General features: G+C 41.5%; 1 protein-coding gene across 2 annotated transcripts in view; it reads right to left on the bottom strand.

The window, feature by feature from the left end:
- The window catches only part of Anapc10 (anaphase promoting complex subunit 10), a 125,667-nt gene that overhangs the window by 37,175 nt on the left and 64,120 nt on the right, over nucleotides 1–24,372 (bottom strand). Inside the window, exon 5 of one of the 2 annotated variants that reach the window (XM_057753414.1) lies at nucleotides 15,971–16,180. The exons of the other annotated variant lie outside the window; for it this stretch is intronic. Coding sequence (XP_057609397.1) covers nucleotides 16,169–16,180 — 12 coding nt within the window. The 3' untranslated portion in view covers nucleotides 15,971–16,168. Of the gene's footprint in view, nucleotides 1–15,970; nucleotides 16,181–24,372 lie in introns of those variants that run through there. 2 annotated transcript variants of the gene reach the window in all.

The raw sequence follows: 24,372 nt of genomic DNA, 5'->3' as shown, positions 1-24,372 counted from the left end.
TTAGTTCCAACCTCTTATTGGCTAACTCTTACATATTCGTTTAACCCATCTCCATTAATGTGTATCGCCACTTGACTGTGGCTTACGGCATGAGTCTAACCAGCATCTGTCTCAGAGAAGAGAGCCATGGCATCTGCCTGACTCTGCTTTGTTGTAATAAAAGCGGCGGGGCTGCGTTCCGCCACCCGGCCGCCCGCACGACTAGCTTATGCCCCGAAATAATTACACGGAAACTGTATTCTTTTAAACACTGCCTGACCCATTAGTTCCAGCCTCTTGGCTAGCTCTTACATATTGATCTAGCCCATTTCTAATATTCTGAGTAGCACAACAATCTGGTGGCTTACCAGGGAGATCTTAACCTGCGTCTGTGTCTGGTGGGCGAATCATGGCGACTCCCTCACTCGGCTTCTTTCTCCCAGCATTCTGTCTGTTTACTCCACCCACCTAAGGGCTGGCCTATAAATGGGCCTAGGCAGTTTCTTTATTATTTAACCAATGACCTTCCTCCATCACTGCTTTCTTCCTCCCAGCATTCAGTTTGGTCTACTCCACCTATCTAAATTCTGCCCTATCAAAAAGCCAAGGCAGTTTCTTTATTTGACCAATAAAAGCAACACATAGAAAGAAGACCCTCCTACACCACTAGTGAAAGAGCTAAGGAAACAGACCCTGCCCATAACCAATAAGGGAATTGAAATCCAACCAATCCTTGAGCATAAAAACCAGCCAATCCCAACCACAAGATCCAACCAATCTCTGATTTTGTTTCAAACTCAAGACTAGAGATCCTACCAATCTCTATTCTGATAACCTTTACCCTGGAAAGCCCTGTACCTGTTCAGTTTGGGGCTGCCTTTTTCCACCCTGGTAGAAGCAGCCACTCTCCTGGATTCCTCCCTCCCAATGAATCTCTTTAGTAAGGTTTGTTGCAATGACTTTCTAGTGAAGTAGATAGAACTATAACAACTTTCACTGGAGTGGAGCAGAGCTGTAACACTTTGGCTGGGGAAACTTTCTTTTGGTGGAGCAGAGTTGTTACACTCTGGGGAACCTGAGCAGAGCTGTAGCGCTTCTCTGGAGCAGGGCGGAAGAGAGCTGTAAGAACCTTGTTGGGGAAACCTCCCCTGCTGGAGCAGAGTTGTTGCACTTGCATTAGGGAAACTGTTCCTGGAGTAAGGACTGTAACATTTTGATGGAAAAACTACTCCTGTCTGTGGGAACAGAGTTTTAACACATATACTGAAATACCTTCCCTTCAGAGCTGCAGGCAATCCTTGACTTCCAGCTGCCAGGATACCTTTCTGTTCTGAGATGTAGGTATCCCATGGCTTCTGACTGTCAGGGTACCTTCCTATCAGAGCTGTAACATTTAGCTGAAGAGAGACTATTAGTGGTAGGGGTGTGATTCTGTGAATTCTAAGTTGCATTGGAGACTCCAGGCTGCTAGAGATTCCAGATCCACGAGACATCTGTCAAGAAAAACTGCAGGCAACAAGTGAACTGGCCCGAGAAACAAGCTATGTGTTGTGAAGCAAAGTTGCCAGGGAAGAGTCACCCAAGATTTTTGGGACACAGATGGTTCTGTAACAAGTCCAGGAGCAGGACATGAAGCTGCAGGATTTGCTTATTTTTATTTTCTCTTCTGGATTTTTGTCTTCGATTGGTCAGATCATCCCTCACGGTGCTTTCTCTGCTTTGCTAGTTGCTACCTTTTGGAATATTTAGTTCATGTCACTGCGTATTAAAAGTAGGCAATTTGTCTTATGATGTTAAAAGGGATTATAGTTATTTTTTTAAACAGTGAAATCCCAGAAGAGCCTTTGGAATTTTAAACAATCTTGGAATTATTAAGGACTGCGGGGATTTTTTGGTGTTTAACTGAATGCATTTTGCATTATGAGAAGGCCACAAGACTTTCAGAACTAAGAGTAGTAAGTCATGGCTTAAAAGTGACATGTTTGGGTGTCAAGCCAATAAGGTTTTTCTTGTCATTCTGACAGGTTCCAGAACCACCCAGGAGATGAGCCTGTAAGCACGCCCTTAAGGAATTAATTACATTAGACCTGCCTGTTAGAGATTATCTTGATTAATTTAAATAAAGCTGGAAAATTTACTCTACATGTGGGCAGCATCATCCCTGCGGGCTGGGGTCCTAAACAAAACCAAAGAAAAAGGAGAAAGCCAACCTGCACAAGCGCCCATTGCACGTGGCTTCCGGTGGTGTAATGTGGCAGCTGCTGCAAGCACCCGCCACCATGACTTCCCACAAAGCCTGTACCCTCAAACTGTGAGCCAAACCATGACCCTTGAGTCACTTTGGTCATGGTATTTTGTCACAGCCAGGAACTGACAAAGCGCCTTCACAGCTAAGCCATCCAAATGCTGTTGGACAAAAATCTGCAGACTTTATTGTACTTCTCAGAGGTCTTTCTTGAACAAGATGAAATGTAAACTACCGATGTGAGAAATTCAGATTTAAAAAAAAAAAAAGCAGTGCAATTTCTTTAGAAAAAGAGCTTCTCAAACTAGTACACTGATATTCAGCATTACGAACCCAGTGAGGTATCCTGTTAACCCCAGCAGCTGAAGGGCAGAGGCGTAGGGATCTCCAGGAGTTCAAGGCCAGCCTGTTCTACTTAGTGAGCTCCAGGCCAACAAAGGATATATAGTGAAACCTTGTCTCAAAATAAGCAAATGCGTAAATAAAATTCAGCATTGTATTTGCCTCATTTTACCTCAGTCTCTGACATTGGCCTATTCATTTCTTTGCACCTATGTTTTCTCATCCAAAGCATCATATCCATCACTAGAAGGCGATGAAAACCAAGTCCTTATTAGGTATTTATGAGGCTAGCTGTTCATGGAGACCCTTTACTATGTATGATAAAGTCAATGCGAACAGCAGGTACTTCACATTTTTGAACGACAGTTTCTTCACTTCTAAAGTGATCTTCTGGGGTTGGTGTGATGCCAAAATTCTAGTACCATTGTTATCCTGCTCCAATGGGAATTATGTTCAGAAAGGTAATCAAGAGACCAAACAACACACTGGAGTCACGCAACTAATATCACGAAGACACTTCTGATTCAACTTTTTCAATAAGACAACAAAACACCAGAGAAGCTTGCCTGCGGTGGAAGCGTTCTCCATCACCTCTAGACAGCTCAGAAGCAAGGTCAGGAGTTAATGTAGTCAGAACCACAACAAGCAGGCAAGGTGGCAGAGGGAATGGAGCACATTGTAGAGGAATTGCTGATTTTCCTCCATTCTCTTTATTCAAATCATCAACAACAACAACAACAAACTCCCTAAGAAACTTTTAAGTTGCATTTAATAATAAAATGTCAAAGTAGAAACATCATTAGGCATTTCCATAGACCACTCGTCATTCCTAGGGCAGTTACGAGCCTTCGGCTCTGGCATACTTGAAGAATGTATGGATCATCTTAATGGCATATTTACTAAAGCTCTTAATCGCGTGCTTTGGAGTAAGTAGATCAACCATATCCCTGCAGAAGCAGAGAGGTCCAGGTGAAAATGCTGTCATTTCTCCCACAGCCTGGGGTTCATGGCTACCGGGGGGCTTGTTAATGATCTCAACTTGTTAAATTCGAATTTGTGACCAAGCAGTCTTAATCTGAACCTCAGGCATGTCATCCATACCTGTCAATCCTCGCCTACAAAGAGAGCAGCTGATTTACTTAATAAGTTGGCCATAACCCTGCCATGGGTTGTTTTTGTGAGCATTCATTTTTTTACCAGTTCCCAGTCCAATCCAATCAAAACCAGAGGGACCAACAGAGTCACTCTAAGTTGAGACCAAATTCCATCACTGTTCCATCAGCTCCTCCATCCACATAAGCACCAGGCCTTGCCTGACAGATAGGATCTCGGGTTATTGGTTTATTGTCAGTTAAAGAAAGAGATTAAAGCCCATCTCCAGGGATAGTGGCAGAGTTCACTGTGTAACCCACATCTTCTCCAGCACGTTGTCATCTACAAGATGGAGGATGGTAACATCAAAATTCTCCAGACACTCAGTGGACAGCAGGTAAACTTAATTGTTCTGTGCCATCGGTATGTACTCTGTGACTTTTGACCTAGAATTTAAAAACCCAGTTATTCAAAATCCATCATGAAGAAGGCCTACTATTTGATTTTTTTGGAGCGGCATGAAGTAGCTATAACTTTGATGTCATAAGCACATCTGCTAGAATGAGGTAGAGGTAGATATGTACATATATTAGATATTGCATGCAGTTTTATTCAATCTACACAAGAAATGCTAAGATCTAAAACATAAGAATTATAAAAGGGCAGCTACATGGAGTATTCACAAGATAGAAAGGTGACTTTAAGTTATGATTGGCACGGGAGACTCATAAGAGATAAACTTTGTGCTGGCTCTGAAAGGAAAAATGGGATATAGACAAAAAGAACAAGGTGGAAGACTTAACATTGTGTCAAAATTTAGGTGTCCAATTAATTCAATGCATTGGATTATGCTGTAGGTAATAGGAAATTGCATGCAACATGTAAAATTGGAAAATTATTTAAAATATCCTTAAATATTAAAAGTTGTTTAGGAAACTATACAAAAAAGAAAGAGATTAAACAAATGGTTGTGGCGCTGAATTTCTATTGTCCTGCCCGTTCTGTGGAAGAAGAGAAGAAATTACAATTTTGAAGGACTCTAGATTAAGCCAAATTTTCAAGGATCCTTCGAGGTAATTTTAGTTTAAAAGCCTCCCCACCCCCACCACCACCACGAAAAGAAAGATCCTCTACGGTATAATAAAAACTGAAGGTACCTGTTTTAGCCTAACTTCTTCCGGAATGAGAGCATAAATGGCTGCCAATGACAAGAAAGCTATAAATAAAAGAAGATTTAAAAAAATCTAAAAAATGGATTTTAAATGAAACAATGCCACATACGAGTGAATGTTGTGTGACCTATCTTTGCAAGTGTAAATATTATTTCTGGTATTGTAAGCTAGCTCACAGGCTCAGTTGGGGACAGCAGCACATCCGAAATAGCTGAAGAGGACCAGGACAAAGGAGGGCAGGTGCCACTGAGACCACAGTAGCCATCCATGCAGGGTAGAACAGCCCCTTTCTCCACTGAGGTAATCAACATCCACAGATGCCCTAGAGATGAAGAGGCTGATATGAATTCTGTTGTAACACAGAAACGTAGCCAAGCTGCTACCACCCAAACCTAAATACACCCTTGAAACCTGAGCTGCAGACATCTCTGCGTGATGGAGGAAGGTCATTGGCTAATAAAGAAACTGCCTTGGCCCATTTATAGGCCAGCCCTTAGGTGGGTGGAGTAAACAGACAGAATGCTGGGAGAAAGAAGCCGAGTAAGGGAGTCGCCATGATTCTCCCACTCCAGACAGACGCAGGTTAAGATCCTCCCTGGTAAGCCAGCTCATGGTACTACACAGAATATTAGAAATGGGTTAGATCAATATGTAAGAGCTAGCCAATAAGAGGCTGGCACTAATGGGCCAGGCAGTGATTAAAAGAATACAGTTTCCGTGTAATTATTTCGGGGCATAAGCTCGCCATGCGGGCGGCCGGGTGCCGGGGACGCAGCCCCGCCGCTCATATTACAACATCTGCGCACTTGCATTTGAGAGTTCGACTCTGTGGCTGTATTCCTGTGTATTTAGAGCTATCACTGCTACAGCCTCTGCCCACCATGACCTTGAAGATCGCTTTGTTCTGTGTATGTCTGCTTGCACTGTAGATTTCCACTCTGCAGCTCTTTTATAAGCATCCAAATCTCTAACATCTGAGCCATTTTTCCCAGCAGATAAGCTCACCGTCTAGACTCTCAGAATTGATGAAGCTCCATTCATACCTGAGCTCCACATTCTGACTCCAATTGCTCCACAAGAAGCCTTGTCTTATACTACATAACCAACTAGGAGCAGGGTACCTGTGACCCAGGTACAGGCACTTTGGACCCTGGAGTCTTATTGTTACCACAGAGGCTCAGACTTCTGCCTCTGTCTCTGCAGCCACTCCACAGACATAATACACCACCACCCTAAGTGTGCCCTCCAAGTCAGACCCAGCACCAAAATGAATTCTCTCAACTAGAACTTCCTCAATGGGCAAATAAGAGGTCAGAAGAAACCTATCCCAAATACCAACACCCTTTACCACTGAGATAGTCACTCACACCCTCAAACACTAAGGATACTTGCTTCCTTGGCCAACACTAAGGTCAGCCACCAGAAGCTAGAATGCCTCTCCATCACTGAAGCCAGAACTGCTATGGCTCCCCCAAATCAGCTGTATGGGAAGCTGTTTTCCCTCCAAACGCAGTTCACAACTCTGGAAGAGGTGACTGTTTCATAAACTTTGCAAACATCCACACAAATAACTAAGAAACTGTAGCAACCAGGTTTTCTTCTGGGTCACCAACCAGCTCCCCAAAATGACACCAATACTTACTAGTTATGAATGCTCAGCCATATCATATGCTTTAAAAACCATTAGCTCTTATAACTTAAATTAACTTGTTTATCTTCATCTACGTTTTGCCTTAGGGCTTTTTACCTTTCTTTCATTCTGTATGTCCTACTCTGTATCTGGCTGGTTGGTGGCTGCCTAGCTGACTGACCCAGGCATCTTCCTCTCTTTCTCCCTCATTCTGTCCTCTTGAGCCTAGATTCCTTCTCTTACTTCCTCTCTGCCACCAGCTCCACCTGTCCCTCTGCTGTCTACCTATTGGCCATTCCACTCTTTATTAGACCAATCAGACACCTTAGGCAGGCAAAGCAACACGTCTTTACATCTTTAAACAAATTCAGCCTAAACGAATATAGCATAGCTTTGCCTGGTTAAAGTAATATTCAACATCAAGAACTAGGAGAGGGCAAGGGAATGGCAGTAGCAAGGCACACAGTTTTCTAGCTCCTGCAAAGAGGAGATTCTGAACCGACGAGAGACCCGAAAGTGTTTTCAAGAAGCACAGCAAGCTACAAGTGAACAGAGAGGCAGTCCAATGAAATCAGGAAAACAACGCACAAACAAAATGAACTTTAACAAATATTTTGGAATAATCAAAAAGAACCAATCCAAAACTGAGAAGGAAAGGGTACAACGAATGAATTGAAAAATGCAGTAGAGAACAGCAGAAATGACCCAACAGCAGAAAAAAAATATGTGGATTCAAAAAAATGCTACTTGAAAATAAACTCAGGAGGAAAAAGAAAAGGCATGAATAGGAATGAAGAAAAACCTTGGAGTAATGGAATTCTATCATTCACATGATAGGAGTTAGGGGAGGCAAAGGGGGAAAGGGAGATGGCTCCTAGGGTAAAGTGCTGTCTGGGGAAGCGAGAGTGCCTGAGTTTGGATCCCAAGAACCCACAGAAAATCCTGGGTGTGGCAACTTGTGCCTGTGACCCCAAGCAGTGGGAGGAGGAGACAGGAGGATGGGGGTGGGCTTTCTGGCTAGACAGTCTAGTTAGTGATCAGCTCCCTCAGGAACCAGGTGGAGAGCAATGGAGCAAAACAGTGGCTATCTGTGGCCTCCACATGTACATTTACAGACATGTGGGCATATGCACACAACATGCATACAACACAGAGAATAGTTAAATACTTTCTGAGTCTAGATAAAGACAGACCTATGTGCAGAGAGCTCAAAGTTCTCCAGTAACAAGACTACACAGGCATATTGTAACCAATCTGTTGAAAATCAAAGACAATGATAGAATCTTGAAGGGAACATGAGGGAAAACATCTTTACATACAAGGAAACCTCCATCACACTATCAGCAGATTTCTCAACAGACATTTTCAGACAAGGAGAGAATGGGGCGATATGCTCAAACCATTACAAGAAAAAAACAACTGCAAAATTCTTCTTCAAAAATGAGATAAATTGAAACTTAACCCGACCACTGCGAGCTGGGAGTTAATCACCAGAACTGACTTATAAGATAGTGAAGGAAAGTTCTTCAAGCTAAAATGAAAGGAAGCCAACTAACTGTGAGAACTATGTGAAAACGTAATACACAACACTAAGGTGAGCGCTCCACCAAACGAGAACAGGCCAGACTTCGATGGCAGAGAAAACATCACGTCTGTGAAGATTCACCCCGAGAAACAGCAAAGACTAAAAGGCAAAACTAGTAGAGAAAAGTTCAGCTGCATTAACTTCTTAAAGCACGCACATGTGAAAAAGTTGTAAATTGTCAACTAGGAACAGAACATAAGAGGAAAGAGTACAGAATAGGAATGAATGCAAGAAAACAAAAATCAATGTGACTCAAACTTGATCTGAGCTCAGGAGGCCTCAGCCCTCCACAGGGAGCTGCAGGCTATGGCAACTACAGAATCCTGAGCACAGGAAAACTGTCTTCCCAGGAAGCAGTGCACCAACTAATACTAAATGGCCAGCCCTGAAAACATATGCATACATGCAACATTATACAGACGGATCAGGTTGTAAATACATATATACATATACACACATGCATTTACATAAATGTATATAACAACAGTTAATGAAAATAAGAGGCCATTAATTTGGAAGTGAGCAAAGAAGGATCCTTGGGAGGATCTGGAGGGAGAAAGGGGAAGAGAGAAATGGTATAATTATCTTATTAATCAACAACTAAAAATTGGACTTGAATAAAAATTTCCCCAAATTAGACTTACAAATATTATAAAGAATATAATCAATTCTAGCCACCATTAATCACAGAGTAATGAAAATTAAAGCCATAATGAACTGAGGCACTGGGAGCAGCTTGGGCATATGTGTTTACATATATTACACTTGTTTGTAATTATCAAAATAAAAATACATTGATGCCAACATTGCTTTTTCTGTTTGTCATTAATTTAGCCATTTGGGGTCTCTTGTGCTTCCATGTAAATTTTAGGATCATCTTTCTATTTCTGTAAAGTGTCTGGAATGTAGATGAGGAGAGCACTGAGACTGTGTAGTGTTTGGTAAAGTGGGTATTTCACACTTGGTTCTGCTTATCTGGGAGCACGGAGGAGCATCCATCCTTCAGCTTCTTGCATCTCTCCCCTCAATGGCTTAAAGTTTCCCCTGCGGGGACTTCCATTTCGCTGAATTCTCTCCTAGATTAATGCTTCTTTGGAGCAATTACAAATGGGATTCCCCGCTCCCGATTTCATTCTCAGCAAGTTTGCCGTTTGTGAACAGAAAAGCTACTGAGCTTTGTGTATTGGTTTTGTAGTCTGCTCCTTTCTAAATGTGTTTTTAAGCCCCACGAGTTTGCTGGCACTGTCTTTAGAATCTTTCAGGATTCAGACCATGTCATCTGTGAATGGGGATATGTTGATTTTTTTTTCTTTTCTCACTTTCTATTATTTCTTGCTCTGTTACCTCTAGCTTAAGTTTTGAACATTATATTGAATAGAGCTGCCCTTGTTTCATTACTGATTTTAAAGTAAATGCTTTCTTCCCCCATTTAGAATAGAATATCACCTATAGGCTTGTCATATATAGCCTATATTATTTTGAGGTGTGTCTCTTCTACTCCCAGTTTCTTTAATGTTTTTATCATCTTTTTTACTCCTCCCTGAAGAACCACAGATGGTCTTTTTTTCATTCTGACTTAGAATCACATTGAAGCCCTCTGGCAGGAGATCAACACAGCCCAACCCCAGTGAACTGTGGGCCTCAACACCCTGGCCTTCCCCACTGTGAGCTGGAAGAAGGCGGAGAAAGAGAAGCAGCCCTGGGCATAGCTGAGCTGTGGCCATGTGGACGGCTGCCACAGCTGGGTCCATCAGAGCAACACGGAAACCAATAAGAGGGAATGTCCCGTGTAGAGAACTGTGGGTCCCTAGGCTCCTCTCATGGTGGGCTGCGAGATGTTGGGAAGGATTTTATGTCAATGCAGGACCCTCAGTTCACACTGTCATCCTTTGTGAACACACATGTTCAGGGAAGTCTGTAAAATGCTGCCCAGAGCCCATCACCTCACGGAACCCACACATTTTATGCAGTCTGTCTTGCAGCCCACATAGTTGGCAGGTGAACAGGACTGCACTAAACTGATTTTCCTTCCAATGACAGTGGGCTGACACCCTGGACAGCCATCCAGTGCCAGTGGACTGACACCCTGGACAGACAGACATCCAGTGCCAGTGGGCTGACACCCTGGACAGCCATCCAATGCCATTGGACTGACACCCTGGACAGCCATCTATATGCTACTAGCAAGTGACTGTGAAGACCTTGCCACTAACTCTAGATTCTGTCTATTTGTAAAAAAAAGAAAAAAGGAGAGTTAAGGGCAAGGCAGAAAGAGTTGGGGAAAAAAAGAAGGGGTATGGTGACGAAACGCCAGAGACCACCATGCCTTTTATGCTTCAATAGCAATATTGTCATTAAAGTCTGCTTGATTAAACTTTAATACCAGTGGGGGCAGAGGTAGCTGTTTAACTTGGTCGAAGATCTTTTCTGAAAATATTGAGCTGATCAGGTGATTTCTGCTCTTGCATGTATTGGCTGCATTACATTTATTGGCAATATTGCATTTATTGACTTTTTATGTTGTCATGATGCTGATACTTTAAGATCGGATTGGGTTACAAGATGCTCAAAGTGATTTCAACTTGGCTAGCTGAGACCATGCACCTTCTTACAATGTTCTGGCCATCACTTCAAATAAAAACTTCAGAAAAACCAAACTGACCACTCAAAGATTATCTGCAACTGTACCAGACAGTAATCTTGAAACTTAACTATCATTTTAGTTTATACAGGATCCCATAGAAATAACATCACCTCCATGACAGTTGGAAGTAATTCTAGAAGACGATGTCCCCTCTCCCAGCAAAGTTTGTCCTCAGGGTTAGGGACATCTATTAGACATTGGTTATAAGTGGTATAGGGTTGGGGTGAAAGTTAAGTAGGCTCAGGGATATCTTTGGGGGGGGAAAGGGATTGGAGCTGGGCGGTGGTGATGCACACCTTTAATCCCAGCTCTTGGGAGGCAGAGGCAGAAGTATCTCTGTGTGTTTGAGGCCAGCCTGATTTACAAGAGCTAGGTCCAGGGCAGGCAACAAAGCTACAGAGAAACCCTGTCTTGAAAAACCAAAAAAAAGTGTGTGGGGGGGGATTGGCTAGGATAATAGGTAGATGAGTGTGAGCTTACTCACACTTATAATAATAGTGAGTAAGAGTGAGAATACTTGTGAGCTATTATTTATAGACAATTTAAATTGGTATAGATTCTTGTATATTGATACAAATTCAAATTATATTGTTATATTGAATATATTCATATTTCTGTGTACAATATTTGTGCATCTATGAAAAGTTATTTTGTCATATTGTATGCATGTATGTTTCCACCTCTGCTTAAGATATTTTGTATACTGATGAAATTTTTAATATATATTTATCATATTACACTATACATTTCTACCTCTGATCAAGATACTTATATGTTGTTTACATTTTGAGGTCATTGTCCTCATTTGCTACACCTTTGTTTAAGGATTGTTTAATTTTTTAATATGAAGCCTTAGTCTTCAACCTATGTAGGTATTAAGAATTATAGGTCAATAATCATCCATGTTTGTCATACTTATAGTTAGACTAATCAGATTCTTTAGATACATAGAGATTGTATTCTGCATAAAGAGGTAATCTTCAACCACTTCAAAGAACTGTAGAATATGGCATTTAAATAACTTAGGATTCTGTTGATGTGAGACACGTTTGCTCCTGGCAGCACCGATCTATTCCCAAGAGAATATTGGGCTCTGAACACTCCACTTGGAGCTTGTTTTCTTCTTGGTAAAGCTGGCCTTTGGGCAAAGAACTGCTCTTGCTTCAACCACTAACAAAATGCACGGTGTCCAGACTGGACAAGCAGGATACAAGCAAAATTACTGCCAAGCCTTGCCAAGACAAGGTAAAATGTTTTTTTATATTTTTCCTGCCTCTGAAAATGGTCTGTCAGCTACTCTAAGCCTTAGCCAAAGTTGGTCGCCACAACATTGCAAATGAGACTTTGGGTGATTGCCTAGGTAGCGGGTTGTCTCTGTCAATTCTTGCACCTTTTGGAAGTTGATCGCACTTCCTGTTTACTCAGGTAATATTATTTCCCTTCTCATGTTTTTGATGGGGTTGAAGACTAAATAGTCATAGTTAACTTCCTCTCATAACTTAGCCATTTCTAATATAAGACTTAGACTCCTCAGAAGAGGATAACTATTGAAACACTTAGCATATGTTTCTTGCTTGATATTGCTCATGTTGGTTGTAATTCTAATTTTTATACTTGATATTTGTTCTTATTGTATATAGTTTTGTATTAGGCTTAGAACTCTCTTATTTAGACAAAAGGGGGAGGTGCTGGGGGAACTCCTTCAGTCAGTAGCCTTTAAGATACTGGTCTGCTTTGGGAGTGGTCATACGTACTATAAATACAGACGTAGGGGCGTGCATGGGCCCTTGGCTGCTGCATTTGGTTCCAGTTCCCAGTGCACGCAGAGGACTGTGGATCACTCCTCTTTCTGTGAGTTCACCCCCTAATAAATAAACCTTTATTATACTCCATTCTGAATTAGTGTGGAAGTCTTTCATACTGCAACGGTAATCTGCCCTGCCATAGGCCAAACCAGCTTCTTTATTAACTAATGATAATAAAAATATATTCATAACATACAGAGGAGAATCCCGTATCAAGACTTGAAACTATAAAACAGACAACATATTCAAAGATGTAAGTATAGGTAATGACTTTCTACAAAGGACTCCATGTGAGCTGGAGAAATGGCCCAGGATTTAGAAGAAAAAGGAAGCATTTACCTGACACCCACTTTATCCCTTAAACAGAATGAGCACATAGTCCAGTTATGTTAAGTCTGGGTAGATGTGCTGGTATAATTTAAATTAGAACCATCCTCCTCCATCTCAGGTCAGACACTTGGGCCCAAGCTGGTGGTGCTGTTTTATTTTAGTTATTTGTTTATTTTTCAGGACAGGGTATCTCCGTGTAGCCCTGGCAATCCTAGAACTCACTCTGTAGACCAGGCTAGCCTTCAACACATAAAGATCTACCTGCCTTTGGCCACCCCCTGGGATAAAAAATGTGTGTGACTCTGCCAGGCTTTGTGGTGCTATTTTAAAGGCTATGAAGCCTTTTGGGGGTGAGGCCTGGTTGAAAGCAGTAGGCTCCTGCAGGTCACAGCTGTTCTGCTTCCAGTCTGTTCTCACTACTCCACCACCTGGACTTGGACCCTCCGCCACATGCTCCCACCATATACATGACCTTGAGGGACATTATGGTGAGAGAATTAAGTCAGGCACAGAAAGAAGACATCTGCCTGATCTCTCTTACTTGTAGGATTTAAAACAGCCTTTCCCATTGAGATAGTGAATGCTTAACAGGGATGGACAGTGTGTGGTGACTGGGCGGATGTTAATCCAAGAATACGAAGTTTTGATCAAACTGGAAGGGTAATCTCTAGAGTTTATTGTCTGTGTAAGGATATTAGCAATAACGTTATTTAGTACTTAAGTATCTGAAAGAGTAGATTTTTAAGTGTTATGACTACAAAAATATCATAGCTACGTGAAGACAGATATGCTAATTAGACTCCATCATTTCAAAATATAAATATAGAAAAACATTACACTATAAACAAGTATAAAACTAAAGATTGCAAATTATAAAAATTAAAATATGTTTATTAGTCAATTTAATTTGCTAAAAATAAAAATATTAAAACTTATTCAGCTTAATTACTGGGCATAGCATATAAATGTAATTATCAGTATTTTGGTCTAAAAACCAGAAAGATTAATTTTCTGGGGTTATATTTACAAACATTAAATTTCCTAGCTGTTGGCATATGAAAATAAAATATAAAATAAAAATCAACTTCTCATTTTGGCTTGTCCCATGATCAAGGAACGATGCAGAGACAGGTCTAGTCTGTAACTGCCAAATCAGGCAAAGGAGAGGCAGCACTCGCAAAATTCAGTTTCACACTAGAAGTCTAAGTTGAGCCATAGAGATCAGCTGGTGTTAGCAAAGTCATATAGACAAGGGAACATCTCCATCAAGCAACTCATTCTTGCTGTAGTGCAGGGTTAAACCAGCAATTTCTAAATGCCACCTAGAGGGTTGTTGTTGTTGTTGTTGTTTACATTGGCATCTTCAAGGATTAATCCAAATGAAAAACAGTCTGATCGCAGAGCCAGTCCTGAAAGAGACTCTGTTCACATCCAGTCCAAACCAGCCTCAGCCAGCTTATTCAAGGGTCCTTTCTCCTCTGGATTCTGAGACCAAAGTTTTACTTCAAATACTTCCCCTTTAAAACTGCTAATGGGCAATTAAAGATCAGCCAAGAGCCAAAGACGTATTCCATGGCGAGCATTTTATTGTTGTTAGAAAATTCCTAGGTTATTTTTCACTACTATACTTTCAGCCCATTTTGGAAGAGCAGTTAGTGCTGGAATTTTTTTTTTTTATTTAGCTTTTCTCAAGACTACCTGCCAGTCATTAAAAATGTATCCCCAGCTGGGCCCATAGTTAATTAACTGCTCTTTGTAAAATCCACCTGTTAAGGTTCAATATAAAACACCTTTCATTTCCCATTTTGCTTGTGACCTAAGTTATTTGGTGTCTCTGCTAAGGCTAATCTTGCTCTAAGTCTCATAAAAATAAACACATTGGTGTGAGAGTTCACAGCCTTCAGAAACTGCCATTGCCTCTTTGGGGCTGCAGTTCTTGAATCACAGAGTATAGTGTGCACCCAAGTCCTGAGAGGACGTGGTTGGAAGTGTGCATAGCCCAGGGAGCATCTATTAATGATGATGGTATTTAATTAAGTTTTATAATTAAGAATCTGACTCCATGTCATGTAAAATATTCTCTGCCCCAGGATACTAAGTGTTGTCTTATCAGGGAGGACTTTTCCTTCTTCCTCCACACTTTGTTCTTCCGCTTCTCAAGACCCAACATATACACATGGAGAGAAAGTGAATAGAAGCTCTTTTAAGTATCAATTGCCACAAATGATTATAGCTCTGATAATCCTATAGAGCTCCCAAGAGGCCATAGCATATATAAAAAGGCAAATAATTCATATGGCAATTGAACCTTTTCGTTTCCATTTAGTTAAATAATATGGTAAAATATGTGAAGAATACTCGGAGCAAAAGTTCCTAGGTAATTTACCACCTGCACTTTCAGCCTCATCTTTACCACAGAGGTGATATTGGCTCCTCTCCAGATGGGCCTGCTTTCATTACCTAAGAGGTGAGACACACAAGTATTCTCCAGAAAGCACTTCACAAAGTACATATCTAGAAAACGGAATGTATTTTCAAAGAAATTCATATTAAATGTTTTCAGAATGATTTCTGCAAGATTTCATACCAGAAACGTAAGATACAGGGTATCAGACAGCAGAAAAAAATAACAACAACAACACAGAAAGCTGCAAATGTGGCATCGGGCAAAGCAAGAGGAAAATGTCAATATTTCTAAAACAGTTTGGAAAAAAAGAGCAGCAGGGCTGTTTACTGGGCACTTGTCCCCAGATTGGCTGCTTCTTGCATCTTTACAATGGTTCTGGACACCTGAAAAATTCTGGAGGTGGAAAAAGAAAACATCGGTTCACACACGTGCCTGGACTTAGGTCTCGGCTTTATTTCCAAGGGTAGGGGTTGTGGTAGGGATCAGGGGGTGCCTAGACCATGGGACACTAGACAGATGAAGATCAATCCAGTTAACATATTATTAACTCATCGATAATTTATTGGTTCAGTATCAGAGTGCCCCTACATATCTAAGTGCTGCTTTGGCCCCAGATTGCTTAAACAAGACTGAAATAATTAAAACACCAGCAGCAGTATGGAGTAGAAACTCTTATTCAAGAAGAAGTTTGGAAAGAATTGGAATTTCTCTAAGACATACCGGGGGAGTTGATCCCTAGCACTTTCGCGGTTATGTTAAAACACATTGACTTGATTTAAATAAAATTTCTATTGAGTTGTAAAGTTATAAAGTAGCCGTGCTTCTTGTGTGCTGTGAAGTCATGGAGAAAGGTGAAACTGAACACTTTTCTCCACAGTGCAGTAATCTTCACTTCCTTCCGTCTTCTCATTTCTGTCTCTCCTTCATCCTTCCTTCGTCACCCCTCTCTCTGAAAAGCAACCAGATTTGGCTAAGCAGAAAAGAATGTGACCTGGCTAACTTTTCACAGTTCTTTATTTTCATGGCCCCATCTTGCACCCCCTTCCCTAACAGTAGTGATAGAGAATGAAGGTTTTATTTAATTGGGTCGAAGGTGAGGATCCAGGACAAAGTTGTTCTTTTAATAGTCTTTGGTAGGACTGGAACATAAAATCACATGCTTGCCTTATCTACACATGCCATCAGCCTCAATAGGTATTCTATGCAGTACCCTCAGGCAGCTGACTCCAGATTCTGCCTCTACCTTGATGATCCAGCTTGATTTTTTTTGAATACTCGTCTATTCTTTATGCTTTTGACATATCTACCTTTTATAAACAGGTTCAGTTAAATCATGTCTCGACATAGATAATTAAATCTTTGGTGCCCAAGAAATATTATTATTAGTGTTCAATACTGCTAATGAGATAGAGACAGAGAGAGAAAATGAGAATAGATAAAAAAATAAAAGTTGGACATGATGGCACCGAGCTGTAACCCTAACACTCAGAAGGCCCAGGATTCTTCTGAGGCATGTGTTCAACGTCAGTCTGGGCTACACAGCAAAAAGTCTCAGACAATCTGATAAATGGACTTGCCAGAGAGAGTGAGGGCAAGCAGGCAACAAACAATGATGTGGGACAATGGTCTGTATTCTGTCAATTATATTTTAAATAAACGCTGATTGGCCAGTAGCCAGGCAGGAAGTGTAGGCGGGACAACCAGACAGGAAGTAGTGGTGGGTCAATGAGAACAGGAGAATTCTGGGAAGAAGGAAGTCCTAGTCTGCAGTCCTGACCCAGCCACAGAAGAAGCAAGATGTGACTGCCTCGCCGAATAAGTTACCAAGCCACGTGGTTAACACAGACAAGAACAATGGGCTAATATGTTATAAGAGTTAATAAGAAGTCTGAGCTACTAGGTCAATCAGTTTATAACTAATGTAAACCTCTGTGTGATTTCTTTGGGACTAAATGACTGTGGAAACTGGGCAGGACAGAAAACTCAGTCAACAAAGCAAAGCTTCCTTCTTTGTCCTCTTATCTGGGCTGCCATCAGAGGGGGCTGCCCATACTTAGGGTGGGTCCCCCTGCTTTCAGTCATCTCTTAAGAAAATCTCTCCCAGGAGTGCCCAACAGCTTGTGTTCTCACTGATTCCTAATGTGGTTGACAATCCAATTAGTTATTGCACTGGGTTTATGGCCTGCCTCTATTTTCTCCATCTGAAAAAGAGGACACTGATAAAACCTACATTATAGGAACGTTATAAGGATGAAGTCAGTTACTGTGCTTACAATGATAGTGTAGAGGAAGTGGCCAACAGCTATGAGCCAGCTTTAACACTTGAGACCCTAAAGACAGTCCATGCTGGGAACCAAGATGAGTACCAGCTATTAGGACCTGGGCTCTCTTAATGACAATCTGTCCTTCACCACTACCTTCCAATGTTAAAAAATACAAGTGGACAAAAATCTCTGGACAGCATTCTGTATTTACACATACAAAGAAAATGGGCAGAGGACTTCCTTGTAGAAAAGCTGAAAGAAACATTTTTCCAAACAGAGGATAGATCAAATCCAACCTTTACTGTACATGATGTGGGGTCTCTGTAACATGATGTCATACTCACTGGTGTGCTCACTGGTGAGGGGTCTCTGTAACATGGCGGTGTGCTCACTGGTGTGGGGTTTCTGTAACATGGCGGTGTGCTCACTGGTGAGGGGTCTCTGTAACATGATGTGTGCTCACTGGTGTGGGGTCTCTGTAACATGGTGGTGTGCTCACTGGTGAGGGGTCTCTGTAACATGATGTCATACTCACTGGTGTGCTCACTGGTGAGGGGTCTCTGTAACATGATGTGTGCTCACTGGTGTGGGGTCTCTGTAACATCATGTGTGCTCATTGGTGTGGGGGTCTCTGTAACATCATGTGTGCTCACTGGTGTGGGGTCTCTGTAACATGGTGGCATGCTCACTGGTGCGGGTCTCTGTAACATGATGGTGTGCTCACTGGTGTGGGGTCTCTGTAACATGACGGTGTGCTCACTGACCATGCTTGAGTGTGTGGGTTTTATGATGTGGCCACTAAGCACAGGAAAACAGACTCTCATACAGAAATAGCAAATCCTAGCGGCAGTAAAGCAGATGCTGTGCAAGCATGAACACCTGGGTTCAGGCAATGGCTGTGCACACCTGCAGTCCCAGAAATGGGGGCGGTCTCAAGCAGTAAGGAGGAAGTGCACACCCACATGCTCATACAAACACAGCAAACAAATGAAGACACATAACAAAAGTATTTTATTTCACAAATACAAGTGACAAGAGACATGTTGTGTGCACACATCCACATCCACAAACAAAAGAGGCAGTGCTGGCCAAATGGCTCAGCAGTTAAGAGACTGGCTGTTCTTGCAGCAGACCTCGGTTGGGTTTCCAGTACCCGCATGGTGCCTCAGTTACTTAGAACTCCAGGTCTAGGGAATCTGATGCCCTCTTCTGGACTCCTTGGGCATTCAGTGCAAGTGGTTTATATACACACATGCAAGCAAACACATAAAAATAAATATTTCTTTTTAAAGAAAACTGTTAGGTCAGGCATGGAAGCACAGTCCTTTAACCCCAGAACTTGGGAGGGAGGGGCAAGTAGAGCTTCGTGTCTTGAGCCCAACCTGGTTGACATAGTAAGTTCCAAACCAGTGATGATGAGACCCTGCCTCAAAAGAAAAAAAGTCTCATTTCACTTGACAAATGATACATGAAAAATACCTATGCATTAAGGAAGTGGTACTACATGCTTGATGGTGGTGATTTCTTTAACAATGATTTGGACGATAAAGTATTTGGGGCATTTTTTAAATGTGGAGCACACAATGACCCCACGGGTATACAATACTCAGCTTAGAAAGTAAAATATTATGAACGTAACTAGAGCTTCCCTAATGAGCTCATTTCCCCACTCCCTTACCCCGACCCCCAGATAATCACTACACTGAATTTCACGTTATTTATTCACGTGGGATGCATTCTTCAAGGTTATTTTCTCAAGTTAAAAGGGCCAGGCTTCTATCAATCTTCAGAGTTAATTATTCCCTTTGTGCCTCAGAGTAGAATTTATGATGTGGTGAGGTTTAATGGTATCAGAACTAAGTATATGGTTTTTATTAAATCAAAAGAAGGGGGAAAATACTATTTTAAGGCCATAGCAACTATAAAAATCTAATGTTCTTTTAAAACGTTAAGAGAGGATATTTAAAAACATGTTAAGAAAAGCTTTTATAGATGTAGGAAGAATTCAAGATTTGGCTTTCAACAATATGAAAAGTCATTAAAACTCTCCAGGTCATCGGCTTAAAATGCTGAGGGGAAATTGCACAAATGTTAAAAATGCACAGCTGCGGTCCTGCAAAAATTATGCAGATGCCAGGACTAAGGAAGGACCCGAATCTAGGGGTAGTAAGTGAGGCTGCCCCTGGGTTGGCTTCGAGGTGGGCACAAATAGAAACTACAAAATTACTTTGGTTTCAAAGGGAATCCACAGGCTAGAAGAGAAGCCGGCTCCTGCAAGGTGGCAAAGCAAATCTAAGACCTCAGCATAAAACTAGAAGGGTGAATTCTCAATTAGGGACAAAACGCTCAGTCGCATAAGAAAATAACAGACAGTAGAGACTCTCGGTTGTCTATGCTTGTATGCTAGAAGAAATTGCTTGAGAATTCAGAGTTGGGCCTGGACAGCATCCTGAACTGAGTTTAAGTGACTATGGTTTAAGAAGACACACTAAGGAAACTTAAAAGAACCCAGAGAACACCATAAAGTGCACACAGAAGTAAATTCAGTACTACTCTGGAGGAACACTCTCTAATGTTAATTCTATTTGTACGCTTGTGTATATTTGTGCATGTGGTATGCATGTTGGCATTCACGCATGTGGAGGTCAGAGCAAACTGTGTGGAGCGATTCTCTCCTTCCACCTTTACATGAGTACTGGATTCAGGTCTTCAGGCTCTGGAATCTTTGTAAGGGCAAGTCCCTTCAGCTGCTGAGCCATCTTGTCAGCCCCAGAAGGGCATTCTCAACCCAGGCTGCTAGAAGTTTTACAGACAGCCTTGTTGAATGCCATCCATATTAAATGGACGCAGCAGCCAAAACCAGCAGACTGAAACACACATAATAAAAATGTCTGATGAATACTACCTATAATTATGACAGAGAATTATCACACATTTAACTAATTAGTGTAAAATCCCCCAAAGATTTTAATAACTACTGCAAATTCTCTGTTCCTTACCATACACAAAAAGAGCAAACAAGTTTAGAGAAAGACAACTAGCATCGCACTGGGGAAAGGTGGGGAATAGGAAACACTGGATCGCTTGTAGCAGCTCCCATCAGAACCGTGTAATCATATAAAGCTGTGAGTACAGTTCACAGCTATTACATGAAAATGTCTCTGCTGGCAATCATGTAAAATGGGAATCATTCCTCAATAACGCGCATGAAACAGTAATATACACCAAACCAATGCCATAGGAACTAGAGAGGTGACTCTAGTGGGGTGCAACCTCTTAGCAAACCTCATCTCCAAAAAGATCTACATTGTGGTCATAACAGTAGCAAAATTAGTTATAAAGTAGCAACAAAGTAATTTTTATGGTTGGGGTCACAACATGAGGAAAAGTGTTAAGGGGTCACAGCATCAGGAAGGTTGAGAACCACTGCTCTAGAGGGTGCCTTCTACACATTAAAGATAACATCAGAATTGGAAAGCTAGGGGTTGTGAGCCGTGAAGAAGGATGCTATTCTACCTGTACATTTCCCTGTACTTACTCACACTGCGATGTAGATTAATGATTGAAAGATTCACCATGGCTGATTACTTGATTGGTTCGAGGCTTTTCTATGGCCCCTTATACCTCTGCAGCATGTCAGCATGTTAATTCTTATGATTCTCTTTTATTTGCTTTGTTGAAACAAAGTTCTGCTATGTAGCTAAGACTGGCCTCAAACTCATCCTCCTGTCTCAGCATTCATCAGGATGCCTGGTTTGTTTGCTGATTATCTTTACCCTAAACTTAAACTTTATGCCCAGTCCCATGTAAGCAGTCAGTGAGTTCTTTCTCTCCTCTACAGAGCCATTCCCTTCTACTTCAATGGCATGTTCCTGTCCACCCCCTGATCAAAGCATCTGGGGTTTCAATCAGTCAGCAAGGCTTTCTCGGAGCTAGCTGTGCGTCTTCTCTGTGTCACAGGTACTACACTGTCACAGCACGCTCAGGAGCTGTCTTTAATGCCTCTCTTATGACTCTCTAGACACATCCTGACGGGGTGACAAGATAATACGTGATCATCCACCTTTTCAAAAAATCTTCACTGGTTTCACAAAACTCACCTGACACAGATCAAATTTTGCCCAGATTTTAAAAGTTCTACAGAATTGGCTCTACCTCATCTCTCTCCTACATGCTTATCTGGTTGACAATGATCTGGGAAGTGTTATCTCCTAAATAGGCCATGCAAATTTCAATTCCCCTGGGAGTCAGACTGAGTAAGAACCACAAGTCAACTGTTTTTTTTTTTTTTTTTTTTTAGAGAAAACAAAAAATATAAAAGCACTCACTAAAGGATGAGAAATAGCTTAACACTCAAATACTAGTCAAAAATTAAGATAGCTCTGTTAAGTTAGACAACATTGATTTTGCAGCAGAAAACACTATTAAACACAAATAAGCATACTTCAAGAGAAGTCATTTCATAAATAAAGAATTCTTAATTTCTAGTGTGGTCCACCAGAAAGACAGAACAAGTCCAAATATGTATGTGGTTATTACAACAGGCCACATATATGAGAAATGACATAATTATAAGGAAGACCAGACAAGTTCACAACTGTGTACAAGATTTCAACACAACTTTCTTATTAACTGACAAAACAAGCAGACAAAAAAAAATCAGCAGGACATAAACTACTAGGTAACATTTGTAAAACTGACCTGATTAACATATATCAAATATTTCCCAAACTGACAAGTACTACAATAGGTTGGTTGAGAAAGTCTCCAAAATAGGGCTGAGGGGATGCGTCAGTGGGTAAGAACACAGGCAGCTGAGTGTGGCCACCTATTCCTGTAACCCCAGCACTGTGTGAATGTGAGAGCAGGCTGTCTGGAGTTTGCTAGCCAGCAGCAGTCAAGCTGGAGATTCAGTGGTAGACCATGTCTCAAACAACAATGTGGAGGTGATAGAGCAAGGTGAGTGATGTCCCTCCCTGGCCTTGAGATTCAGGTACCCATACCCACACAAGCATACACACACAAATGCATACATACATACATGGTTGGCTAGACAGATTTTAAGTTGCTGTAAATAATAAGCGAACCATTTACATTTAGGGGAGGGAATATGGCTCAGTGAGTAAGACTGTCTGCTCTACAAGCATGAGGCTCCGAGTTCAAATTCCCAGCATCCTTATAAAATGCTAGGCATGGCTACACGTACCTACAATCCTGGTACTGGAGAACAGAGACAGGCAGGTCTGGGAGTTTGGCAAATAGCTGGCCTCGCCAAAACTGTGCACTTCCAGGCCACAGAGAGACCCTGTTGAGGCAAAAAGGTGGAGAGGGACAGAAGAGGACACCTGATGCCTTTCTCTGGCTTTTTCATGTACACACACAAGCAGACACACACATGCATATGACACACACACACAGGACACACAAGATTTACATAAAATATTGACACTTAGGTTAAATATTTATATTATATTAACTAGATATACAAGGGCATACACAATTTGTTAATATTACTTAAAACCTAAAGCTGTGCTACCCTAGAGCTTTGTTCATGCTTCGGTTAACATCCTATGTAAAGGGGTGTTGGGGAAAAGTCACACTTTTTCAAATCCTTCTGTCTTAAAAGAAAGCATTCTTATTACGCATCCAAAAAGAAAGAGACATAAATTGGACCCAGGAGGGAAGTTGTGTTCTCACTCACGATGATTTTGTTGTATCATCCAACATGAGGTCTTCCAAAACCTAATATTTTTGTGATAGCCTATTGCGAGACTTATTTGGAGCTGCGTATATTTTCTGACCATCCTGCTGTTGACTGAATATTCCCTAGGTATTCCACTTGTCATCCAATCCTCTGGAATGGGGAAGGGATCTGGAACCACGAATGAGAACTGAGTAGGTATTTCCATGAGTCCACAGCCATCGCCCTCTGGGAACGCCCTTTGGAAGAGCACAGGTTCCCACCCGCTCTTTATCCCTGGCAGGCTTCTGATGTTCTCCTTCAGTCATAGATATTATATACACAGAAAATATTAAATACATACTTTGATTTACATTAAGCCATTACCTCCAAAACAAAGTCTTTGGATCAGGTGGTGGTGGCGCTTGACTTTAATCCCAGCACTTGGGAGGGGGAGGCTGGCAGATCTCTGTGAATTCGAGGCCAGCCTGGTCTACAAAGTGAGTTTCACGACAGTCAGGACTACACAGAGAGAAACCCTGCTTTGAAACACACACACACACACACACACACACACCCCAAAGTTTTTGTTTCAGAGTCTCCTTCACAGCTTGTGTTTGGACTATCCAGCTTTATTAACAGAGAAATACGAAACCGGAAGTGATATATATGCACACATGCATGGTTTGCACAAGGGTGTGTCTATAAAATCACAGCCTCTATTCTCCCTACCATCTTTCTGTCGACTAACAACACCCTGACATACCACAGTCTGAATATATTCTCCCAGGCAATGTGTGTTCAGTTTTCTTCCCCTAAAATGGTCTCTCTTTTCAACTCTCTCCCTCTATTTAAACTCTTTACATTGTTCTAGAATTATAGAGAAAGTTCAAGAAACTTGCTCCCTACTCCTGATGCTTCCCAAAGATGAAAACTCAATTCCTTTACCTGAGCCAATCTAATTCTCTGTTCCGTTATTAAGAAGGCAAAATCATCTGATCTGCGCATGAAGAAAGAATACTGGCTCAGCCCTTCCCATACAAGGGAATCAACGATGTCATGAGTCTGAGAGTCATTATCAGAATCTGAACTTGGCTAAGACTCATAATTACTTGCACCCACATGCTGTATCGGGAAGATAGCTAATCTGTTGGCTTTCACTCCCATCTCCCATCTACACTTTCATTTTCCAGCTTG

Source organism: Chionomys nivalis, chromosome 21, assembly GCF_950005125.1.
Source record: "Chionomys nivalis chromosome 21, mChiNiv1.1, whole genome shotgun sequence".
Classification (NCBI taxonomy): Eukaryota; Metazoa; Chordata; class Mammalia; order Rodentia; family Cricetidae; genus Chionomys; species Chionomys nivalis.
This window is presented reverse-complemented; position numbering and strand designations above follow the sequence as displayed.